This window comes from Erythrolamprus reginae, chromosome 12 (assembly GCF_031021105.1).
Source record: "Erythrolamprus reginae isolate rEryReg1 chromosome 12, rEryReg1.hap1, whole genome shotgun sequence".
NCBI lineage: Eukaryota > Metazoa > Chordata > Lepidosauria > Squamata > Dipsadidae > Erythrolamprus > Erythrolamprus reginae.
In genome coordinates this window covers 29,742,847-29,754,268 of record NC_091961.1, presented here as the reverse complement: position 1 = coordinate 29,754,268, position 11,422 = coordinate 29,742,847, and the positions used below count along the sequence as shown (strand labels likewise).

Genomic DNA, 11,422 nt, shown 5'->3' with positions numbered 1-11,422 from the left:
GAGAAAGGGAGGGAGAGAGAGAAAGAGAGAGGGGGGAGATAGAGGGAGAGAAAAAGAAAGGGAGAGGGAGAAAGCAGAGAGAAAAAGAGGGAGAGAAAGAGACAGAGAGAGGGGGACACAGAGAAAGAGATAGGGAGTGGGAGAGAGAGAAAGAAAGAGAGGGAGAGAGCAGAGAAAAAGAGAAAGAGACACAGAAAGAGAGAAGGAAGGAGAGAGAGGGGGAGGGAGCAGAGAGAAAGAGACACAGAAAGAGAGAAGGAGGGAGAGAGAAAGGGGGAGAAAGAGAGAGAGAGAGAGAGACAGAGAGAGAGAGAGGGAAAGAAAGAGGGAGAGAGGGAGAGAAAAAGAAAGGGAGAGAGGGAAAGAGAAAGAGATAGGGAAGGAGAGAGAGATAAAGAAAGGGGGGAGAGGGAGAGAAAAAGAAAGGGGGAGAGAGAGAGCAGAGAGAGAGAGGAAGAAAGCGAGAGAGAAATGCGTGCAGAGAGAAGGCGAAAGGGGGGGGCGAACAGGGCGGAAATGGAGTAGCCGAGTCGGACCCTCCGCCTTTCACGCGCGCCTGCCTTTGATCCATTCACAGAAATTCCCGGTGGCCAAACGGAGGAGGCGGGGAACAAAGGACGAGGGAGAGGTGGGGGGGTGGGAGGAGGACGCGCGTCGATTGGTCGGCTCGGGACCTGAGCATCCGGGCGGGGCGAGGGAGGAGAGAGAGGGAGGGGAGGGGAGGAGGCCAGGGCGCTGGGCGTCAGCAGCTGTTCGGCACCACCTTGGCGGAGGCAGAACCAGGAGGAGGAGGAGGAGGAAGGCCGGGCAAGGCAGCACCCTCCGCCACCGACCCAGGAAGCCGCCGCTGCAACAGCAGCTACGCAATCCAGCGGGCGCGCATCAGCCACCCAGCCGCGCGCGGGGTTTTTGCAAGAAGAGCCGCCCGGGTCTCCTCCTTTGCAAGCGCGCAATCCAGGCTGCGACTGAAGGAGCGAGCGGGCGTGATGGTCGGGTGAGCGCCGGCCGCTGGGCAGCCGTCCCCTGCCGCCCCCCCACCCCCGCTGGCCATGGCTGCCAAAGAGGACTGGTACAACCAAGTGGCCCCCTGGAGGAGCCGCCAAAGCCGGGCGGGGACCATCAAGCGCGGCTCGTCGTTGGAGATCCTGCTCTCCATGGGCTTCCCCAAAGCTCGAGCGTGAGTTAGGCCGGGGAAGGGGCGTGGGGGTGTGGGAGGTGGGAGGAATCTACGTTTGGGGGTGGGGGGTTGGAGGGCTGGAAGGGGAGGAGGCGCCGCTTTGCCCCTCGGAGTTGGGCTGGCGCGCTTCGCCCCGCGCGTCCCAAAAGCCAAGCGCGCGTTGCGGGGTCTTGGGTCTCTCCAGCCGGCGATGCTCTCTTCTTGCCTTGCCTGCTCTCCAGGCTGGGCGGGGGGGGGGGGGGTTGGAGAGAGGAGGGGATGCTGAGCATCCTTTAGCCGGCCGGGCTGCTGCCTTTTTTTTATTTTCTTCCCAGGGGAGCCTGGAACATGGGCTGGACCGGCCTGCGCTCTATTGCGCGCCGCAGCGCAGAGGCCGAGCGGCGCCTCGCCCAGCGGGCCAAGCGAGCTGCTTTTTCGGGGTGGCCAGCGGGGGAGCGAGGTGGACGGGAGGCCGGAGCCTGGCTCCCCGACATCACGATGCGCTTCGCCGGGTTCGCATCTGGCTTTTCACCTCGGCTTCGTTTGTCTCCTCTCCACCTCTCAGTCACGGGCGGCAAAGGGCTGAGTCTGCAGCTGGAATCGAAGCTGGGTTGCTTGCTTCCCCGCCGAGTCTGGGAGTGATGATGGGGGTTCTGGTCCAGGATGCCAGGGCATCCTTGGATAAGCAAGCACTTGTTTGGCACCTCCGCAAGGGTCGATCGCCTCCTCTTTTAGGGGAATTGGAGAGGTTAGGAGAGGGTGGCACGAGCATTTTCTCAATCGTAGGTTCCTCTCCTGCCCCTTGCTGGGCATCGCCTCCTACGCCAGCTTTTCCATCCGGTGCCCTCCAGCTGTGGCATTGGAACTCCACTTCCCAACCTGCAGAAGGAGCCAAGGGTGGTTGGCGAGGCTGCGGAGGAATGCTGGGAAACGTAGTCCTGGCTCCTATGAAAGCTGGCTTCCCGCATTTTAGGCTCTGTTGGCCCTGATGGGGATTTTGTCTTGGCAAACCTGTGGGTTTTTTTCCTACAGGCCGTTCCTTCTCCTGCTCTCTAGCAGGCAGGTCAGCCCAGGAATGAGATATTAGCCTGTCAGTTGTCAAGGGAAAGAGTGTGGATTGTAAGGGGGAAACCGGTTGTGCTGTTTTTAAAATAGCTTCCAGGAGAACTTAAACACTGACCTTTGGCATCATTAATTTTTTTATCCATCAGACATTACCCAGGTGTCATTTAAGGCACCGGGAGTATACTTATTATTATTATTTTTTAAAAAATGTCTTGGTTGACCAGGTGGTAGAACTGAAAGCGATAAATGTTCCAAGTTAGGTTATTGCTTCCTCTGTTTCAGTTAACCTTGGATGTAGTGATATATGGAGAGTTTCACTTATTTTATTAAAAATGCTTTTCCTTAAGGATTTGAACAATGCTCCGAAATAGCACAAAACGAAATGAAAGAGAAACAGAATCCAGAAGGGAAGGGGAGGGGAGGAGAGGAGAGGAGAGGAAAGGAGCAAGGAACGGAAGGGATGGGAAGGGAAGAAAGAAAGAGAGAAAGAGAGAAAGAGAGAAAGAAAGAAAGAAAGAAAGAAGAGAAAAGAAATACCCAGTGCAAAAAAAGAAGAAAATAGAAAAAATAAAACTAGAAATAGGGAAAAAATAGAATATTTTATTTATTTTTTTTTTTTTTGCAAATCTTTTTATTGTTTTATAGATACATATATCACAATTTGTTTATACAGTTTACAGGTCTTATCCAACTTTTTTACCGGTTACAGTTGTTATATGGATAATAATAACTTAATACTATGCAATGCAAAACAGGGTAAAAACATTCAAATGGTATTTTCATTTTTTTTTTTTTAAGGTTTGTACTGCTATTTTGTATAAGGTTATACAAATCTTTTCCTTTGAATCCACTCGTGCCAATTGTTCCACATGCTTTCAGATTCGTTGATTCTGTTTCCCTTAAGTAGGTTTGTCAATTTATCCATTTCTGCACATGTATATATTTTTTCTATTATTAAATTTATATTGGGGGTCTGTTTGTTCTTCCATGTTTGCGCAATTGCAATTCTTGTAGCTGTATTTATGTGAGTCACTAAAAAAAGGGTTTGTTTCGAGTAAGATTTTTTCCAAATTCCGAGTAGCATCCCCTCCGGTGAGTACTCTATTTCCTCCTTCGTGATTTCCTTTAACCATTTGTAAATTGTTTCCCAAATTTTTTTGATTTTAGGGCAGGACCACCACATATGGAAGAAAGTTCCTTTTTCTTTATTGCATTTCCAACATACATTTTGTAGTGCTGGGTAAATTTTGGCAAGTCTTGCCGGTGGTAGATACCACCTGTAAAATAGTTTGTAATAGTTTTCTTTATAGGCTGATGATAGGGTGATTTTGGTTATTGTATTCCATGTTTTCTCCCATTCTGCTATATGGATTTTTCTTTGTAGGTTTTTCTCCCAGGCTACCATTGGATTTTTAATCATCTCTTTTTCTTTCTCGTGTTCTAATAAAATCTGGTATAGTTTAGTTATCTGTTTTTCAGCGTTTCCTGTTAAGATCTTGTCTAGAGTTTGGGTGGAATTTGCTATACCTGGTATTTGTTTATCCTTATTATATCTTGATTTTATTTGCATATATGTCCACTCGTCCATCCTATAATTTTGTATTTCCAATTCTTGTTTAGTTTTAATTTCTCCATTTGGATGTAAAATATCTTTATATTTTATGGTCTTGGTAGGGTCTATTAAATTCGGATATACTATGGCTTCCATGGTAGATAGCCATCTAGGAATTTTGTTGTAAAATTTTCTTTTAGTCTCATACCAGGTTTTAAGGAGAGATTTTCTTATCATGTGTTTGTTAAAGACAGTTTGTTTTTGTTTATCGTCTTTCCATAAATAGGCATGCCACCCCAACTGTAGATCATGGCCCTCAAGTACCAGTATTCTTTTATTAGTAAGATTAATCCACTCCTTTAGCCATGTTAGGCACGCTGCAGTGTAATACTGTTTCAGATCGGGGAGTCCTAATCCTCCTCTGTTTTTGGTGTCTTGGAGGTATCTGAATTGAATTCTGGGTTTTTTGTTTTGCCAAATAAATTTTGAAAAAGTTTTATTAATCTCTTTAAAAAATTTTTGTTCAATATTAATAGGGGCAGTTTGGAAAAGGTAGAGGAATTTGGGTAAGATGTCCATTTTAATCACCGCGATTCTACCTAACATGGATAGTTGCAAATCTTTCCATTTTTCTAAGTTTTTATTAGTTTCTTGTATGAGTTTGTTATAGTTATCTTTTTTAAGAGATGAAGTTTTATTTGATAGTATTAGTCCTAAGTATTTAATTTTTTTTGTGGTTTGTAGATTTGTAATTTCTTCCAATTTTTTAATTTGTTTTATAGTCATATTCTTAGTCATAAGCATCGTTTTTTGCTTGTTGATTTTTAGTCCTGAGAGTTCCCCACAAATTTCTATTTCTCTGATTAATTCTGGGCCAGATCTTATAGGATCTTCTAGGAAAAGTACAATATCGTCTGCGTATGCCTGTAATTTGTATTCTTCATCTTTTATCTTAATTCCTTTTATTTCATTATTTAGTCGAATTTTATTTAGTAGTATTTCCTGGGTTAATATGTATAACAAAGGGGACATTGGGCATCCCTGTCTTACCCCTTTTTCTATTGAAATTAGTTCCGTCATGTCATTGTTGATTATTGCTCTGGCTGATTGTGTTGTATAAGTATTTTTAATGATATTTTCGAATTTGGTTCCCAGTTTCAATTCTTTAATTACAGCTATTATGTATTGCCAGTTGACGCTATCGAAAGCTTTTTGTGCGTCCAGGAATGCCAGGGCTACTTGTTCTCCTGGATGGACTTCACAGTATTCTATGATATCTAGGACTGTCCTCGTACAATTTGAAATTTGTCTGTTAGGTAGGAATCCGTTTTGGTCCGGGCTGATTATTTTATTTAATATATTTTTTAATCTTTCTGAGAGAATTGCCATAAAAATCTTGTAATCTGCGTTTAGTAAGGATATTGGTCTGTAATTTCTTATTTTTTGTTTGTCCAGGCCTTCTTTAGGTATCATTGTGATATATGATTCCCTCCAAGTATTCGGGATTTTAGCTTGTTCCAGGATTTCGTTGTAAATATCTAGTAGTATAGGTTCAAATAATTCTTTATTATATTTATAAAATTCTCCTGGAAGTCCGTCTGGTCCTGGCGTTTTATTATTTTTTTGTTTTTTTAAGGCCAATTGAATTTCCTGTAGAGTTATTTTCATGTTTAAAAGTTGTTTATCTGGCTCTTCTATCTTTAGTATATTATTCTCATTTATATATTTGGCAATTTTAGTGCTTTCTACTGATTCCTCTTTATATAAATTTTGGTAGTAATCTTTCACTATTTCTTTTTTCTGCTGTTCATCGTATTGTAATATTCCATTTTTATCTTCTAAGTGATAGATTAGTTTATCGCTTCTCGCTTTTTTAATTTTTTGCGAGAGCCAAAAATAGAATATTTTAAAGTGACTCCCAGCCTTTGCAACAACTTCAAGCAAATTTTATTTATTTATATTTCGTATTTTCTAACCGCCCCTCTGCCTCTGAGATTAATATTTCTCTCTCTCCCTTCCCCCCCAAATTATGGACATAACCTACTTCTCCCCATCGAGAGATGAATTGAGTTTTGTGTACCTTGTCTGCAAACCTCATTAGTGGCCCTGGGACCATGGCAAGAGTTTTCAAAGATCCCAGCGTGTTTCTGCAACAACTGGAGAGACATCGGCAGTGCTGGCCTGTAGCTTTGAACCCACAATATAGCGTTACAGCCACAGTTTATTTCCCAGCGAATTCAGAGGTTAAGGAAGACATTTCTGTCGGCCTCCCTGTCAGTCTGCGAGAATTGTTGGACGAGGGAGGCGCCGCCTAGATCCCAGCCACTCAAAAGTCACGGGAAGCAGAATAACAGTGATGGCGAACCTGCGACGAATGCCAGTGACCGGTTAGGTCCCACAGAGTTGGCCTTCTCCGGGTCGCGTCGACTAAGCAACGCCTTCTCTGTGGTGGCCCCGGCCCTCTGGAATCAACTCCCCCCGGAGATTAGAACTGCCCCCACCCTCCTTGCCTTTTGCAAGCTCTTAAAAACCCACCTACGTCGCCAGGCTTGGGGAAAGTTGATATTCTCCGTAGCTACTATGATTTATGTATGGTTTGCTTGGGTTGTGTGATTAATTTTTAGGATAAGGGTTTTAATCTGGTTTTGTTAATATTGGATTTGTACATTGTGTTGTGAGCTGCCCTGAGTCTTCGGAGAAGGGCGGCATACAAATCTAATAAATTATTATTATTAAATTATTATTATGGCATGGGTGCCACAGGTGGAACTATATCTACTGGCACGTGAGCCATTGCCCTAGCTCAGCTCCAATGTGCATGTGTGTGCCGGCCAGCTGATTTTTGGCTCACACAGAGGCTCTGGGAGGGCATTTTTGGCCTCCAGAGAGCCTCCAGAGGGATAGGGAAGGGCGTTTTTATCCCCAGGGAAGCCTTTGGAGCCTGGGGAGGGTGAAACACAAGCCTACTGGGCCCACCAGAAGTTGGGAAACAGGATGTTTCCAGCCTCCAGAGGGCCTCCAGAGGGATGGGGAAGCGGTTTTCGCCCTCCCCAGGCATTGAATTATGGGTGTGTGCACTTTCCATGGTTGTTTTATTTCAGGTTATTAGGCTTCAAAGCCTTGTCTAGCTCAGAATTATGGAGATTGAAGTCCAACTCTTTTCAGATTGGAAAAGTTGGATTCGTTTGTTATAGTTCAGGCTGCAACGTCATATTTTAACTAGCCTTTTTACCCTCTTTTTTTAATGTGGACTTTCAACAAAGTCACAAGGTGTAACTAATTGAAGAAAGCAAGTTATAAGACACGAATGCTGAATTCAGCTTTGCTACTTGTATTACTTCTCTCCGGTTCTATTTCCTAAAATATAAAATGTATCAAGCAGAAGTTGGGGATAAATTAACTGCTTGCTACATTATATAGAAGGCCTGATGTTTATGGGCACTTGGGAGGGGTGATTTTCATGAAGGGACAGAGGCAGCCACAAAGCATTCTTTCCAGGGGTTCAAGGACATCCTATGCCCACCCACCTGGGTGGAAGTGGAGGAAAGACTTGCCACGCTGCCACAACCTGAGAGGGCAACGTGACAAGTTTGTGGGTGGGGGAAAAGGGATGTGAACTTTCAACTGGGTGGTGTTGTGGTTAGCTCTGGCCCAGCTCCTGCCCCAAGGACTGTGGATGTGGGGGAGACATCCACATGCTGGAGGCCTGTTTTGTCTCCCCCCCCCCCCCGTGAAATCTGCTGATGAAGGCTCCTCTGACCAAGAAGACATGAGTGACAGGGAGGAGGAGAGTGTGGCAGACAGCTCAGAAGGAGATCAATTATCTAGCTCCTCCTTGGATTCAGAACAAGAGTTAATGATACAGCCACGCATGCGGAGAGCGATGCATAGGCAGCAACAACTGAGAGATTATTATTAAAGAAAATGAGGCCACCTGTGGTTGGGTGAACCCTGTGGGTTTGGCCATTGTGGAGGATTATCTGATCGTTGTGTTTCGTGACTGCTTTACTGACTTTGACCTTTTGTGTGCTGATTTTTCCCCACTTTGAAACTAAACCAGAGCAAAGTGTGTTTCACTTTGTGAAAGAAGAAGGACTGTGAATTGCCTCACAGCTGCAAGCTAAGTATCACAGAACTGATAAGGGGCTTGTACAAATTACCAGTTTGTTTGGAGACAAGTGCTCTTTGCTATACCAAAAGAGGGCTTGGTTTAAGTGAATTTTCATGATAAAGAACCTTGTTTTGAATTTTCAAACGTGTGTGTGTCTGAAATTTGTACCTGTGAATTTTTGGGAGGATTCTACCAGAGAGGCCGACAGAACAGGTGGTAAACTCAGATTCGGGTTTCCCGGGATGGCTGCGGAAATAAATTGGTATATTATCTGGAACCTTCACAAAATGTCTTTAAAGTAAGACGAGATAGAATGAGGTTGCGTTGAAAAATAATTAGCACGCCGAGGATGTTCTGTTAAGCTAATGAGGCAAGGCATTTATTAATAGCAACGAACTGGGCTGCATATTGTCCATCTCGCCCTTCGAAATGGAATCTAGCAGATTTGCAAAATAGCTTCAAGGATGGATGGCTTCCAGCTGGAAGCTGCTCCGATGTTAACTAGATTAAGACTCTTTTTTCCCCCTTCTCCAAAACAGCTACTTGATCCAGGGAATAATTGGGCCTTGTTTTGTGGTGGAGATGGTTGATTGCTTCTCATCCTGAGCTGATAACCAGTTTCGTCCTAACCTGTCACTATCCTCTAAAGGGGCTTTTTCAAGAAGCAACTGGACTTATTGGTTTTTCTCTGAAGACGTTTTGTTTCTGAAGCTTCTTCTACCATCATTGGAACTGGAGAAGGTGCAAAAAAGGACGAGTATGATCAAGGAAATGGAGCACCTCCTTTGGACCAGACTACCTCCGGAACTGCCTGCTACCGCACGAATCCCAGCGACCGATAAGGACCCACAGAGTTGGCCTTCTCCGGGTCCCGTCGACTAAACAATGTCGTTTGGCAGGCCCCAGGGGAGGAGCCTTCTCTGTGGCGGCCCCGGTCCTCTGGAACCAACTCCCCCCCGGAGATTAGAATTGCCCCCACCTTCCCTGTTTTTCGTAAACTACTCAAGACTCATTTATACCGCCAGGCATGGGGGAGTTGAGATATTCCTTCCCCCTAGGCCATTACAAGTTACGCATGGTATGTCTGTGTGTATGTTTGGTTTTATAATAAGGGTTTTTAGTTGTTTTTATTATTGGATTGTCACATGCTGTTTTTATCATTGTTGTTGGCCGCCCAGAGTCTACAGAGAGGGGTGGCATACAAATCCAATAAATTATTATTATTATTTATGAAACCAGATTGCAACACCTTGGTCTCTTCAGCCTTGAAAGACGGTGTTGAAGGGGTGACATGATCGAAGTGTATAAAAATCATGCATGGGATAGAGAAAAATTATTTTCTCTATCACGCAATACTAGGACAAGGGGGAACTCCCTAAAGCTCATAGGTAAGAAAGTGAGGACAAATAAAGGGAAATATTTCTTCACCCAGAGGGTCCTTGGTTTATGGAATTCCCTTCCAGAAGAGGTTGTGACAGTTGTCAGCCTGGAGAGCTTCAAGGCAGGATTAGACAGATTCATGGATGCCAAGTGTATCGGTGGTTATTGAAACGGATGCTTCTATGTTGGATGAGGTAGGCAGGGTCCCCTTGGGTCCCATTTGTTGGGGGTTAAGGAAGGGGAGGGTTTTGCCTTCTCTTGCTGCTCAAGATCCCCATGGACAATTGGGGGGCCACTGTGTGACACAGAATGCTGGACTCGATGGGCTTTGGCCTGATTCAGCAAGGCTCTTAGGTTCTACCATCTCGTCAAGAGCCGAAGAAGCTTCTTGGATGAGGAGCGAATCGTCTTCAGAAGAAAAATCAAGAAAGTCCATTTGCCTCTTGAAAAAGCACTTGTCAGGTGCCATATCACACGACACTTTGCCCTATGTCAGCTCCAGCTTATTTTCGGCCTTTTGTCCGGAAGACAAAAGGCCATTTTGTCTTCCGGACAGTTCAGGGAAGCTTCCCTGAAGCCCCGAAAGGCAAAAAAATCACCCAACAGACAAACCGGACGTTCTGAAAAACACACTTCCGGTTTGCCCATTGTGCTGTTTTTTTGCACTCCGGAAGATTCAGAGAAAGTTCCTGAAGTACAAAAGTGCAAAAAAACCAGCACAATGGGCAAACCAGAAGTGCGTTTTCCAAACTTTTGGTTTCCCCATTGTGCTATTTTTTGCACTCTGGAGCTTCAGGAAGCTTCCCTGAACCCTCTGGAGTGCAAAAACAGAGCTTCTTTCTCCTTCTTTCTTCTTTTATTAAACTTGTATGCCACTCCTCTCCGAGGACCCGGAGCGGTTCACAACATGCAAAAGAATAGAATAGAATAGAATAGAATAGAATAGAATAGAATTTTTTATTGGCCAAGTGTGATTGGACACACAAGGAATTTGTCTTGGTGCAGATGCTCTCAGCACACACAAAAGAAAAGGATGCATTTGTCAAGAATCATGTGGTACAACACTTAATTATTGTCATAGGGGTCAAATAAGCAATGAAGAACAATGTTAATAAAAATCTTAGGATACAAGCAAGAAGTTATAGTCATACAGTCCTAAGTGGGAGGAAAAGGATGATAGGAATGATGAGAAATAATACAAAACAATATGTAAACAAATCTAATAATTAAAGCAGCAAGCTAGTTATGTTTAGTCCCATTACGTTAAAAAACAGTCAGTCTACTCAATCACATCCACACATAACTTTTAACGGTCAGAGAAGAAGGGGGCATGGTCTTAAGACATAGATGGGTCTTAGGACTCTTGCAAAAGGCGAGGAGGATGGGGGCAGTGTGAATCTCCAGAGGGAGCTGATTCCAGAGGGACGGGGCCGCCACAGAGAAGGCTCTTTCCCTAGGCCCCTCCAGCCGACATTGTCCGGTCGATGGGACCTGGAGAAGGCCGACTCTGTGGGACCTTATCGGCCACTGGGACTCATACGGCAGAAGGCGGGCCAGTAAGTCAATGTTTCCAAATCTGGGCAACTTGAAGCTATTTGGACTTCAAGTCCCAGAATTCCCCAGCCAGCAAAAGCTGGCTTGGGAATTCTGGGAGTTGAAGTCCAGATAGCTTCAAGTTGCCCAGGTTGGGAAACACTGCGGTAAGTAATCTGGTCCGATGCCATGTAAGGCTTAATAGATCCGATGCTAGCACACGCACACACCCTCTTTTGGCACGAGAACCAAAAATGGTTTGCCATCACTGATGTAGGTCATAGTTCTCTTGACAAGCTTATGACAGCAGCTAAAAGGATGGCCGGCTAGCTGTGGATTTCAAAATGGGCTGGTCTCCTCCCCAGCTGCAGAATCTGCTTGAGTTTGTCAAAAGAGACTTCCTCTCCCTTCTGGTTTTAATCGGAGGGCTTCAAGAGCTCTCTATAATTTGAGTTGGTGCCCTCTCCTCTTTTGGTGGCTTTGTTGACTGTCCTGGTTCTGGTATCTGATGATGACTATTCCAGATTTTGTCAGTTGCAGCTGCAAGCAGTTTTAGGCAACTAGGGGTTAGCCGGTGAACTCCGATCCCTTTTTCTTGGCAGATTTTTCACACAGGAGGTTGCGT

The 11,422-nt window shown here is 44.9% G+C and overlaps 1 protein-coding gene across 1 annotated transcript in view; it reads left to right on the top strand.

Annotated features, from left to right (window-relative positions):
* The first annotated feature begins 684 nt into the window (after window positions 1–684).
* The window catches only part of UBASH3B (ubiquitin associated and SH3 domain containing B), a 74,415-nt gene continuing 63,677 nt past the window's right edge, over window positions 685–11,422 (top strand). The window contains exon 1 of the mRNA XM_070765641.1: window positions 685–1,177. Coding sequence (XP_070621742.1) covers window positions 1,050–1,177 — 128 coding nt within the window. The 5' untranslated portion in view covers window positions 685–1,049. The remainder of the gene's footprint in view (window positions 1,178–11,422) is intronic.